Here is a 14307-nt window from a genome sequence, read left to right on the forward strand (position 1 = left end):
AGAGAAGGACGACTGTTTAGCTAGTCTACCTCTCAGCATGAATGATTTCTCACACAAACATACTGACGTTCATGTTTCAGCTCCATCGGGTTGAAAGGGAGGCTTTGCTCTTTATATTCAGTCGAACACACTCAGAGCTGGTCAAACTATCTGATCATCTGTGCTGGAATCAAACATTTGTTTCCCCATCATAGAGTTCATCCACTCAAAGTTAAAACTGCTTCCTGGAACAGGGTGCAGGTAAACTCTGCAGAAGGCTGGAGTGTGTGCGTGTGTGCTTTCTGAGGAGGAAACTAGTTGAGCAACTGTATTTGCTTTCTCAAACATTTAAAAGGTCCTGCCCTACACACACACACACACTTTAACAAGACTAACTGTACAGTCACACACACAGTTTCATACCGCTGAAGAGGGAAGACGGAGAAGAAGCAATGAGTCGACTTCATAAGGACATGATGTAAATAGACAGAAAAACAGGTGTCTGTTATCATGTCCATCACTGTGAATCTGAAGAGGATCTTTAACCTGCCAGGGCGATCTGACAGAAAGGTCGAACTCTGCTTCAGAGGTCGGTAACACACAGCAGCAATGTCCGCACACACCTTTGGTCTCTTTGGCACATTAAGTGAAACAAAAGTGTGAGGACACACATGATCTGTGTTCTTGGTTTGCTTTATTGAACTTCTATCGTTTTTTTTTTTATCGTAAAAGTAACAGTACCAAACTGTAAAAATGCAACAGTCTAAATTCTGCATAAAAATACTGAAAGTATAAAAACTAGCAGAAAAGTGCCAATAATTTAAAACAAGTAAATCCAGAGTATTACATTTAAAAGGTGCATTACTGATTTGGAATTATGGGTTTTTATTATGGTGGCAGAGCAGTGTAGAGTTCATTGTCACTGCGTTACATCTTCTGTTTACATTTGAGACTCTGACGTTAGAGAGAAACTGTTTTTTTAAACTTCAGCCAATCCTTGATTTTGTTCTGCTTCACTTCCTCTGGAGGGACACTGGTAAGAGGAGGAGGAGAAATGGGAACAAATACATAAACTACAAACAGATGTAGCAACTGAAACAAGGGAAAAGTTATTTTAGCACTGCTGGCATGTGGAGATTTATTTATTTTGTTTATTTTTAAGCTGAGAAATTCACTGCATGAATTTAAATTTCATACAGTGAACAAATAAGAAAATCAAACGTGGAGCTCAGATGACGAGTAAAAACACGTTGAAGCTCAAATGATTGACAGGATTAAAGAAGCATTAAACTACACAAGGATGATGTTTATTGTTTAGGTTCACATTTCCAGTGTTTTTTTTTTGTTGTTGTTGTTTTAATAAATTTTATCTAGTTTTTCCTGATATCTAGTGACGATTTTTTGATGTGGTCCGAAGCCAACTTCAGTCTTGACTGAAACCAGCTTATTGTTTCATTATTGCCAGTAGCTGTACTGGTGTAAAACAGAAACTGCTTAAATCAACTTTTAGGCTGTGTTAAGAAGAGCGTTAAAGTGTACTCTGTGATGGTCTTTTCATTACAGCGTACAGAAAAGTTTATTTGTCAGCATTTGAACAAACATTAAATTGCTACACATGTACACGTATGGGTGTTACTCAGTCAACATTAAAATAAGTCCCTACACTGCAGAGGTGAAGCATTCAGATGCTGATGCGTATATTATCAGGGATTCAATTAGAAGTAAAGGCGATGCATTTAAAGTATTTAAGTAACTGTGACCACCACACCATTATAAACTGGTTTTAGAGTGTTTTATTGATGCATTAATGTGTAAATAAAACATTGCTGTACTTCAGTTGGTGCTTTTTTGTAAGATCTTTATAATTTTTTCATAATCTTACAATCTGTTTATTATCTCATTCTAACAACTGATCTGGTTTGGCTTTTGTAATAAATTCATACTATGATGACGATGAAGTTAAAATAATTAACAGTGAATGAGCGTTTGGCCAAAATATATTTATTATATATATTATATATAATTATTGTAATTATTAAAATAATGCCATTGACATTACTTTGAATTCAATAGTCATTAAAGCTGTATTTGTAAATGTCAGATAATTTAAATTAAAACATATTTACGGTAAGATAAGGATCACTCATTTCTGTGCAAAAAAACAATGAGGTACATTTTTTCTGAAATGTTGCAGCTTGAAATGATGAAAATTACAGCAAGTTATTGAATTACACATCTTTTTTTAAGAAGAAAAAAAAAACATAGCCACAAAGTGGAACATTAGACAAGGCAGTATTGTTTTATTGCTATGTTTATATTTCATTCACAGTGTGCAGACAAAAGCATCACAGTCTGTCTGTCTTTCCTTCAGGTTTCACCCATAAAACCAGAGTCCTGCAGTGTGAGAATGTGGCCATCTTCAATGAGGTCAGTAAACCATATTATGCTATGGACATGCTCATGCCATTCAGAAAAGCGCCAGCTGGATGTATCCCTGTAAGCATATTCTGCAGATGAACATTTACAATCTCGAACCAAAGGATTTTTGGTGCTGGAAGCTTTCTGGTTTCCATCTGCTTTTTTCTTGTTTTCTGAGCACCATTGAACAATCACAGGCATTAGTTGGATTTGGGTAAATGGTCTATGCAGACCTCCAGAGTCTAAAGTTACCAGGCTAGCTTACCCGTCCTCATAATCCCCAGATGTATAGTTACCTGACAAATCTGCTTTCCAAAACTATCTTCAAACTATGACCAGTTATAAACCCAGTTCCTTGAAACCTGCATTTTTCTCTAATGATCTCCAGGGGACGACTCCTCTGGTTGCACGAAGATGAGACTGTCTATAAAACAATGGCGCTAAATTGTATTTTGACTTTACTATGGAGTTTTTATTCTCAGTCTGTATTTTAAAGTCTTCCTCAACACAGCGAGATATTTAATTTGTAAGTTAGATTAAAGCAGGGGTTAATATAGCTGTAACAAAATTGCGATGGAGAAGCTGGCACTTTATACCATCGCTCTCAGTTTCTCAATTCAGATCCACAAGTTAGTTGTGTCTGATTAAAAAACAAACAAAACAATCAAAAAAGAAAAGCGTGACGAGACCGGCCAAAATGCTTAGCTTGCATTTTCCAAATAGGAGGCCACAAATCAAAGGGAGGCATCACTATCGATCGCTCGTTTCTTGTGTGACTCTGGCGTTTAAAGAGATGTCTGTTCAGATGGGAGTGCGGAGATTAGCCTTCATTCTAATGGAAGCCCTCAGACACATGATTTATGCACAGGTTTGTGCAAACACACTTTTAGTAAGTGAGAGCATTTGAGATTTCAGATCAAATGATTTTCATCCTTTCTGTCTGTACTGGTCTGTACTTGTTTATCGTTATCAGGACCACGTTGAACTCGCAGGGGGCTGTTTGACACGTCAGACTTGGTTTTAAGAGGACAATAAATGGTCAGTTTGAGGCTCCTCACAAAGACAGAAACGCTGTGCGCGTGTTGGAGCTGGTAGCTGCTGCTGTTTGCCTGCTACAGATTGAAACTATTTTAATTAAACTGATATGAGAGTGTACCCCTCCTATAGTGCACACACAGCCACTCCTTCAGCACACACGCCTGCTACTGGAATGAATTGACGTTAATCTGCTTCACTCTGTTAAGACAGATGTGATAGATGAATCCATCCTCCTGGCATGGCTCACGGTCTGTTAGCTGGTTGGTCCACTAAACTGATCAGGTCTAAAATATTTAAACAACTCAACATGAAGGTTTTGATAGACATAACAGCCCATCCAATCCTAGACTGAACTACAACACTGGACTGATAGTTTTGGTTTACAAACCAAACCGACATCAACAAATTCTGCTTGTAATCTTGTGACATTTGGTACAGACATCATGCAGAGAGGCTGTATTGTTCAGTTAATTCTGATTCATTCTCAGGGATGTAACTACCATTCACAGTCCTTTATAATCTTTATTATCAGGTCATAGTTTGAATTTATCTAAAGCTGTCATTTATGACCAAAACCAAAAAGTCCAACATTTTAACTGTATGACATGTATGTGTGGCATTTTATCGAGCTGCTACATTTATAGTTGTAACTGTGACAGGATTCCTTCCGATAAGCTTTAAGGCGACTTTTATACTTAGTTCACACAAAAGAAAGAGGTTTAACAAATTGACATTATTGTGTGAATAAAATGTCATAAGACATGAGGAGATTCAACAAAGCTGACCAACTACCAAACCGAGAAACTCGTGCAGAGATTCTTTCCTAGTCTATTAATTATTTAATGACATAGAAGGAAGACAAGAATATTTCAGTGCACAGAGGCAGAAACTGTACTTGAAAAAGAAAGCAAACACCATCAATTATACATCCTGAATATGAAGACAGCAACGGGCACCTTTTTCTAGTTACTTGTGTTACAAGAAAAGGCTACAAGAAAAGCCATCTGACCGAAGTTCTTAAATGGGAACCATGACCACGGGCTAATCAGAAATTAATGCCAAAACCAGAAATATTTACGGGGTCTTAAGTATTAAAAGTATTTTGATTGGAGACAGGCCAGCATTAGGAGATGGAGATGCCCAGTGAAAATATGGTGATGACATTTAAGCACAGATTCACCCATGAGGTGAGCTACTAAAATAAAAAATGTTTAAAATATTTTAATGATATTTATTTATTAATTGGGAGGCACAGTGGTTAGCACTGGTGCCTCACAGCAAGGAGTTCCTAAGTTCAATTCCACCACCAGGCCAGGGTCTTTCTTTACAGAGTTTGCTGTTTGCCCAGTTTCTCCCCGGATACTCCCACAGTCCAAAGACATGCAGTTAGTGATTCATTGGAAACACTAAATTGCCCATAGGTTTGAATGCGGGAGTGAATGTGAGCGTGAATGATTGTCTCGATGCATTATCCCTGTGACAATCTGGCAACCTATCTAGGGTGTACCCTCCCTCTCGCCCTTAGAAAGCTGGGACAGGCTTCAGCACCCCCGTGACCCTGAGAGGGATAAGCAGAAGAGAGTAGATATTTATTATTTTTCATATTATGCGTTCTTCTATTTTATTTTTAATTTAAATATTTGTTTTAATGCACACACTTCAGTTTAACATGTTTCCAGGACAGAGCACGACACTCATGTGCTGCATAGAGAACTGTTCATTTCCAACTAATGCCCCTAATTGGGCTTTTACATCCAACATGCGCACACTTTAGTTTAACAAGAAAAATATTACTACATTTATAAAAGTGCAAAAGTGTAAAATCGTATTATAAATAATGAATAATTGGCTGCAGTTCTGACTTGCTTTAAAGAAATGAGAGCTTTTGACATTCTTCCAAAAGAGATATATCTAAGAGGATACATCTCTGCCACATGTCAGAATACAAGTTTATGGTACCTAATGAAGCACCTGGCAACATTTCTGGGCAGCAGAGATTTTGGCAGCATTGCTGTGACACAGTGTCAAAAATAGTCTCTTTAAACGTGACTCTCGCCGTATTGCCATCTTTGGTGTCCCAGTGGAGTACAAACGATTCTCCAACCGGTTAGATGGAGATCTCACCTCATTATTGGCAATGTGACACCTATTCCTACTCCATCAGCAATGCTCCCTCCCATGTGCAGTGGCTCTGTGATACAATGTCTTTTCTTAAACCTGATACGATCAACCATTCTCTCTGAGGCAAATCCCACAACTTCTCACATGTGGAAAGCCTTCCTGACACATTTTAGCTCAGTATAATCCCCGTCTCCAGATGTGTCCCCATCCATGTTCTCCCACCTTCTTGATTCTGTATCTATTGACTTATTAGTTTTTTCTTTTTCTCTCTTATTGTTTCTTCTGTGATTGATTTTAGAAGTTGAAAGGCCTTTCCGACAATAAATACATTAAAAGAAAAAGAAACACTATTGCATGATTTCAAAGATGAAAAAAGAAAGCCGAGTAAAAGCCTCAGTCTCATTACATAACCTCCTGTTTGTTGATAAAGTAATACAGAAACCTCTTGTGACGTGATCATGAGTATCTGAGTATATATTTCTTTGCTTCTGAGTCAGACATCTGTTTGTTCTTCAGGTGTGACCAGGTGAGTGTATCTGTGTGTGTCTGCCACACTATGATTAACAGCTGAAGTGGAAAATGTCCAAAGTTCTTTCCTGGATCTAGATTTAATTTTTCTGTTTGTTTGAGGATCAAATTCTTTTAGTACAACAATTACAAGATGTCATGGCTGAGAAAACGGAAATATTAACATTTGAAATAAAAACTGAACTTTTACAAATAAATGAAGCTAAATAACTGTGAATCATGATGAGTGATGGATCCTGACAGATTTGTTTCTTTATGACTTTTATCTGAGAATCCCAGCATGCTAATTAAAAATCATGACGTAATTGTCAAACTGCATCATAGAACCATATTTTGCTTTTATCTATGCTTCAGATACAAGAAGTGTGACTGAAAATGTCGGCACCGGAGGCATTGCACAGTAGCTGATATAAAGTTTTACACAACAAATGTGTAAACCAAGAATATGAAGATGATTTGGCACAAAGATAGTGTGGTTTTATTTTTATTTTTCCTTACTTTTTCACATCTCTTTATTGAATTTTCAAATATATTCTGGTACATAAAAATACACCCCCTATTCATCCCAACTCCTGAACTATTCCCACCCCAGTAGGCTACAGTTATGGTTTTATGGATGTATTATTTATTTTCACAATAAAATGAAGTACAGCTTTCTTTTCTTTGGGATAAATATTATTTTTTGAAATTCTGAGTGACTTCTATTGAAATAAATTCCAAAAAATATTTTCTAAACTGTAAGAAAATCACTTAACCCAGATTTTTGACTCAAAGTGTCATTTTTTCCCCTTCTTGTTTCCATTTTTTTTTTTTTTTACTCAGACTTACTGGGTTTTTTTGGTTCAATCACTGCCTCCAAAAATGTCCTTAGTCAAGGCACTGAAAGATTAATGCATAATGTTTTAAACGAAATCAGGTCAGTATAAGTGTAAAACTGTGGAAAACTCCCGTTCTTGATTGTTTTATGTTGGGGATCTTAAATCTTAGAGTGTGTTTTAAGACCATTAATGGTTTTTGTTTTGAGTCCAGTGTCTTTTTTTAAAGAAGAAATTGTACAAATGACTGCAGCTCTGGCCAAAGACAACTTCAATGTTAAAATGTTTTTTCGTGTCAATTTCTACCAGCAGAATGATAGAAATAATCTCAAAACAAATCTACTTGTTGTCGTTGTGTTTAGATGTCAGAGGATCTATAGTGTGTTTTATAGTGTATGGAAGCATAACTACCATGTTTGTAAACCTCTGAACGAAGCTCAGTCATCTGAATTCAGTGAAGAAGTCGTTAAATACATTCAAAACTGTGTGTGTGTGTGTGTGTGTGTGTGTGTGTGTGTGTGTGTGTGTGTGTGTGTGTGTGTGTGTGTACTTGCAGCATTTCCGATGGCCTCACTACGGAAAAGAGATCAGTACTGAAGTTTTGACCGTCAGCGTTTACAACTGCAGTAAATTCTTCTCTAACAGGTAACACACACACACACACACATCTAACAGATTAACAAAAACGTCATCATCACATCTTATTAGCAATTTGTCATAATGAAATAGTAACTAATAATGATAATTAATAGTAAAAGATAAGTCCTTGGTGAGTTTATGGGGTGCTTTCAATTATTATGATGAACACTCACACGTCTCTGCTGGGAGGACCTAATAACATAGATTATATACACAGAAATGATCATATTTGGATTAGAGGGTGGAGTACTAACCCTAGCAAGCCTGATTAGCATCCTTCCATCCATGATCTGTGCAATGAACAGACACAGATTTGCTAATTATTGTTATTCAGCCCTGCAGTTGCTCCATGAATAAGATGTGAGAAAAATGAAAATGAAGTAATGAAAAGCACCTGTGGTGTTAGAGTAGAAAGAAAAAGAAATTCAGTTTTGACATGTTTATACATTTTTACTTTCTCTATATTGACTAAATTGTATTTTTAAGCGTAAATATCAAATGCTGTTGTGTAAGTTATACTGAAAGCTTGTTTTTGTAGACTGCTTGGGAAGCTGATCATCAGCCTCCAGCATGTCGTGACTTCTGGGAGGTTGGTAGTACGGGAACCGCTCACCGATACCAGCTACAGCCTGACTGATGTGAGGACGCACAATCACACACGGTGCTGTATGAAAGTCTGGATTTTAAATGCAAACACTTACCTCTGGTTACATCTCCTTCTTTCTGTAGATCTACATAGAGCTGGAAATTCGGTTTCATCCACTTGAAGGAACCGCAGGGACCTGGGATGGACGGGACTTTCTGAGCATAGATGAAGAAAAGGATGAGTAAGTAATATATATGCTGGACAGAAAAATCTTTTTTTTTAATCTCATCTGCAGTAAAGACCTGTTTTATGAAAGCGGCCACTGCAAGATGTTTTTAGCTTGACTAGTTTTGTTCTTTTGTTCTTCAGATCAACTCTGGTCATCAGAAATGAAGGAGCTGATGACATTGAAGGGTGAGAATTAACATCACTTACACAATCTTTAAAGTGAGCTGACACCAAAGCCGCTCTGTACATAGAGTAAAACTCTTCCTCACAGGAGTCTCCGATTCATTAATCATTCAAGCTTTTTATCAAGCAGTCAGTCTACAGTAATGTCAGTTTATTTATTTTTATAGCCCGATGCATCATGCATAAAGATTTAATGGGCTTCACATGCATAATAGCATATTAAAAATAAAACAAAAGAAAATAAATATTTAAAGAGTCACTGATATATTCAAACAAACAAACAAACAAACAAAAAAAAGCCCAAAGATACCACAAATACAAAACAAAGAAAAAGAAAAAACAAGAAAATCATCTCAGGCTTGATGATTAATTAATCTCTGCTTCCATCCACCTCGACTCCTCCCTCTGTGGAGGCCATAGGTCTATGATAACATCATCTTCCTCATGCTTTCCCCTCATCTTTCCTTCATTATTTTGAGTCACACTTTCGCTCCTTTTCATGTGTATAGAAGTGTGTATGTTAGAATGAACGTGTGACCCTATGTGTCTGCGTGCTTATCTTTGATATGTGGCTTTTATTCAAACTAGGAAACACTTTGTCAGTGTTTTTTGTTATTATTATTATTCACAAAAGTGTGGCAAGCCTCTCTGACCATTCACGGTGTCTCACTCTAGTCCAAGCCTGTGCACTGCTGGAATAACGTTTCTGTAAATCGTGGTTGAGTTTGTCACTGTGTCTCGTATTTTCCCATCAGGCAGCGGACAATCGGCCGCCTCGATCAATTGGACAGAGAGGCTCGGCGCCTGGGGCAGAATCTGCTTCCGAGGGATGAGGAAGACGAGGATGGTGATTACGATGATTACGATGATGACGTGATGGACATGGAGGCTTCGAACATCATCTTTACTTCTCTGCTGAGGTAAATCAGGTTACCTTCTCTATGTTATACTACCTGTAGCTTATCTGAGTGAAGTTGAAATGATTACTGTCTGCTGTTTTATGTGTGTGTTTGTGCGTGCGTGTGTGCGCGCAGTCGTTGCAGGCCGCTGTCTAAAAGTTCTGTTGGAGCGATGCCCAGAGTCCAGAGCTTCCAGGTGAGTTCATGCAGCTATTTATTTCTGAGGCTGGTGTTTACAGGACAGGTTCAGGTCAGGGATGCCAAACATGCGGCACGCAGACCACAACCTGTTCTCAAGATGGGTCCAATCCAGCCAACTGCCTGGCTTTGCAAAGAGAGAAACCTGTAGGAGAAGAACTTTTGAGTGTATTTTAGAACATTGGAGTTTTATATTGGAGTTAATATTTTTTATTATCTGTTTTGGTTTATTTCTTTACTTACCATGAAACAAAAACACATTTCTTACAGTTTTTATGTAATGGTCTTACTCATCTGGCTACCTCGTCAACAAAATGGGATGCACATAGCCCATAAACTAAGATTTGACAACCCCAATTAAGTAATTTTTCCTCCTTACATTTGCTGGGAAAGTATTAGGAATCTTGTCCCAGGTAGCCATTAATTAAAAGATAAAGTTTGTCTACAGGATAGAGAAATGCTGCTGTAGTCAGTGAAAGAAATCTGTCAGAGTATTTCATAATTAATCAATCATACATAGAAAATATTCAGTCTTTATCAGTGGGAGAACCTGTAAAACCTGTGAAACAGTTAAAAGTCCAAAATCTGTGCCCTTCACATTGTCCAAAACACTCCAGTGGGCCAGATTTGAGTCTTTTTGTCAGGCCAATTCTCGCCCCTGTGCCTTATGTTTAACACCAACATGTGCTTTAGATAAAGTCAACAGACAGACCTGGATATCACTCAGTCCTCTATCATTACACACTATAAAGACCATAAATTTGAATTGTGTGTGTGTGTGTGTGTGTGTGTGTGTGTGTGTGTGTGTGTGTGTGTGTGTGTGTGTGTGTGTGTGTGTGTGTGTGTGTGTGTGTGTACAGGTAAATGTGAACATCCTCGAGGCCCAGAAGCTGGTTGGAGTGAACATCAACCCTGCAGTTTTCATCAGCGTAGGAAACCAGAAAAGACACACTGCAACTCAGAAATCCACCAACTGTCCGTTCTACAACGAGGTACAGTGGAGTGGAGATCAGAGCAGAACACAGTAGACTGCAGTAGAGTCCATCACAGTTTTTTTCTGTTCTTTCAGAACTTCCAGTTTGACTTCCAGGAAGCTCCACAGACTTTCCTTGATAAAGTCATAGAGATAAAGGTCAGCTTTATTAATTTTCCAATTGTCTCTCATGATGTTGCCATGGTGACATACTTGAGGGTATGGCCTAAGTGAACACCTGTGATGTTTCTTCCTCTCAGGTGTTCCACAGGCGGACTTTGGCCTTCCTGTTGACCCACATTGGAACCTTCAAGATTGACATATCTACCGTGTACAACCAGCCGGGTATAAGTACTTTTCACAGTGTGGTACTCTGATCTGACTACTGCAGTACTCACTGACCTCTTTTCTCTCTGCCTCTCCAGACCACCGCTTCTACCAGAAGTGGGCTCCTCTCACTGATCCTGCAGATACAAGGTCAGGGATCAAAGGTTATGTCAAGGCCAGCCTCAATGTGCTAATGAAGGGGGATACTCTGAGCATGCCCAGTCTGCCATCGTCCTCCTCGTCTGGAGCCACCGAAGACATTGAAAAGTCAGTTCTAATGCCGTATTGGAATCATTATTAGTCCTCATGTCTTATTCACCTTTATTTCAAACAAGATTAGTCCCTATCATTGTAAAAACAATCAATAATAATCATTACCAATAACATAAAAAACAGAAGATGTAAAGAGAACCTGTCATTTCTAGTCTGATACTTTTATTATTATGCAGCAATTTGTTTTTGTCTGAAACAAGCAGTTTTAGTTCCCTTCACACTCAACCTCCCTTTATACATGGCCTTATTGTTGCCCCTCATAAGCAAACGGTTTGAACAGCAGGTGCGTTGGGCTTCTGTATTCACAGGAAATGATTGTATTGGCTGCACTCTGCTGCTTTCTCTGGCATCATGTCGAGTCCCAACAAGTCATCTCGCTCATCTAGCTCTTGATCCATCACAATTCAGTGATAAAATGAAAAATGTGGCAATGAGGACCTCAAGTCATTCTGTGTTTGAGTAATTCTGAGCAGTGCTGCAGGAGGAGCAGTGATTTTTGTGAATTTTAGCTTGCCATGGTATAGCAGTCCTTGGGCCAACTGAGCTAAAAACTGCCTGATACTGAGTGTTTAGACCAGTCTAAAGCCCATTTTTCCCTAAATGGAATTATTTCCACATTTGCTGACCTCATGTTTAAAACAAAATTATTTATACACCCCCTAATTTGAGTATGAAAAATACAAATAGCGTCCTTGTTTAACAAAACAACACAGTCGTGAATGCAGAGATTATGACTTAACAAGGCCACCTCAGTCCTAGCAGACCCCTAAAATCAAGTGTGGGCACAAATAAATCAACACCACCTCTTATTGTTCTGGATAATTTACCTAATGGAAGCACTTAAGTATTATTAAATTCTGTTCTTTTGAATTCTTTTGGCGACAGAGAAAAACTGGACTCAGAGTGGTCAAGCTCAAAAAATGATCTTTATTTTACATTTCCGGAAATGGAGACCTGAACACACAAACACACAAGCTCAGGTCTGAAAGCATTAGAAGCCAGCACGGTTATATAGTTCTGCTGCACGTCACACAAACATAGTTTCGATATAAACAACTCCTTCTGTGTTACTAGTTTCGCTTTTTCTGTCTAGTTTCCTGTGATTTATTAATATGTCTCTGCACTAAACTTCCCCTTTCTTTACTTCAGGATTCACTGTGTTTAGATGATGTGATGAGATGGGGTCGTCTGTCTTACTAGTAATTTTGCTCTTTATTCTAAAGGTTCCAGTTTGCTAACTTTTGTCATGAGTTCAACCACTAAACTTATGGGCGCATCAAATCTCAGCAAAACAAAAATGCAGATCTCGTTGTGAACTATTGAATCTGAGATTGATAAAAACATACAGCACACATCATCAGTGGGTTGTGATATTGTGTTTTTCCTGCAGGAACTTGCTGCTTCCTCGTGGTATGCCTTCTGAGCGCCCCTGGGCTCGGTTCCGTGTCCGGATCTACAGGGCCGAGGGTTTGCCCACCATGGAGGCGGGGCTAATGGCCTTTGTGTCTGTCACTGACAGGACTGTATTCATTGACCCCTATGTGAAGGTGACCTTCGCTGGCCAACAGGTACTCAGATATATAAATGTACAAATGTTGTTTGTGGTCTGAGTGCTGGTTCAGAAGCATTGCTGAAACAAATTTTCCTGCATTTCAACTTGTGTACCAAACTTTGGTTTCTGCTATTGTCACATCTGCAAGAAAAACACAAACAGGATGTTCACAGCTTTATAATATTCATAGGTCAGTCCTAGAATTGCATTAAACTTTTTGTGCTCATTTTCAACTCTGTTTAGTTTTGCTAGAGTAGCTTCAGAGATTAAAATCATCCTTACCTACATTTTAATGGGCTTGCTTAGCTCCTCCCCCTTCAACCCAACTTTTTTCTAATTAGTTCACCTCCACAAACAGAAGGTCTGGACAGCCTGCAGGTTGGGCTTTCATACTGACAGCCTAATCTTGACCACATTAGGGATGTTCCTTCTGACTGAATAAATACAGAACCAGGAGTAGAAAGAACTGTCTGATAGTGAATGTTTACAGCAGTCTAAGGCCTCCTTTCAGCTTGAAGGGTTTACTTGTACATACACTGACATCACTATCTGAATTGTTGGCCATGTATCATATATCACAGAAAATATCGGAAAGCAGAATAGGCTGTTTTTAAGTTGTTTTGCTTTTGATAACAATGTTTGGAGTTGTCACATTTCATAATCTTTTTGTGTGTCTGCTTTCAGGGGGAAACATCTGTCGCCACTGCCACCAACTGCCCAGTTTGGAACGAGGAGATCTCCTTCATTGAACAGTTTCCTCCTCTGGCTCAGCGAATCAAAGTTCAGATTCTTGATGACTCTAAGATGGGCGACATCGCTTTGGCAACTCACTTTCTTGACTTGCAGCAGATCTCTGACCCCACCAGGAATGGTGTGACCCCAGATTTACACTGTCTTAATAAAACAATGCATAATGTTTTTTTTCCTTAATTCTATTAAAAAATGATGAAAAACTTGAAAATCAAATCTTAATCTGCAAAGATAACCGAGTATTTGTCACTTTAACACTTCCTGCTCACTTGTGGTAGGAACAAAGCTTCAAGGAAGCTGTGATCAATGATTAAAAATTGTATTATTGGTAAACTGAAAAGTTTTAAGCAAAGCAATAAGTATTGACAAAATTTTGTTTTTGTCCCTTTTAAATACAGCCAACGTTACATGTTTGGCATACCGACATTATTTGAAAAACGTTATTTTGAAAAATGTATTATGCTAAAATGTATCATACCATTAATTGAAACAGCAGAATTTCTGTCCCTCCTTTGTCTGCAGGATTTAACCCCACCTTTGGCCCAAGCTGGGTTAACCTTTATGGATCTCCTCAGAACTCCACCCTTGGAGATGTCCACCAGGTAATCTACACCCAGCAAACCAGCATTAAGAAAGGCAGTATTTTGCTCTCTATCTGAAAATAGGATGGAGATGAATATTTGTTGTTTGCCTCATTCAGCAAGTTTAGTTTAGCACAAAGACTAAAAAAGATGGTAAGAGTTCTTCTGGCTTCATCTAAATATATATATATAAAAAAAATCTCCTCTACTATCCAAAGT

General features: G+C 38.3%; 1 protein-coding gene across 1 annotated transcript in view; it reads left to right on the top strand.

Moving 5' to 3' along the window:
- Positions 1-481: 481 nt before the first annotated feature.
- The window catches only part of fer1l4 (fer-1 like family member 4), a 30158-nt gene continuing 16332 nt past the window's right edge, over positions 482-14307 (top strand). The window contains exons 1-15 of the mRNA XM_085274777.1: positions 482-568; positions 2351-2406; positions 7456-7544; positions 8077-8176; positions 8268-8365; positions 8494-8538; positions 9291-9455; positions 9570-9630; positions 10493-10624; positions 10702-10764; positions 10866-10950; positions 11031-11199; positions 12596-12773; positions 13442-13628; positions 14030-14109. Coding sequence (XP_085130903.1) covers positions 490-568; positions 2351-2406; positions 7456-7544; positions 8077-8176; positions 8268-8365; positions 8494-8538; positions 9291-9455; positions 9570-9630; positions 10493-10624; positions 10702-10764; positions 10866-10950; positions 11031-11199; positions 12596-12773; positions 13442-13628; positions 14030-14109 — 1587 coding nt within the window. The 5' untranslated portion in view covers positions 482-489. The remainder of the gene's footprint in view (positions 569-2350; positions 2407-7455; positions 7545-8076; positions 8177-8267; positions 8366-8493; positions 8539-9290; positions 9456-9569; positions 9631-10492; positions 10625-10701; positions 10765-10865; positions 10951-11030; positions 11200-12595; positions 12774-13441; positions 13629-14029; positions 14110-14307) is intronic.

The sequence above is a fragment of the Mchenga conophoros genome, linkage group LG5 (genome assembly GCF_057382185.1).
Source record: "Mchenga conophoros isolate Kocher_MC1m ecotype Shallow Benthic linkage group LG5, M_conophoros_male_GT1.1, whole genome shotgun sequence".
NCBI lineage: Eukaryota > Metazoa > Chordata > Actinopteri > Cichliformes > Cichlidae > Mchenga > Mchenga conophoros.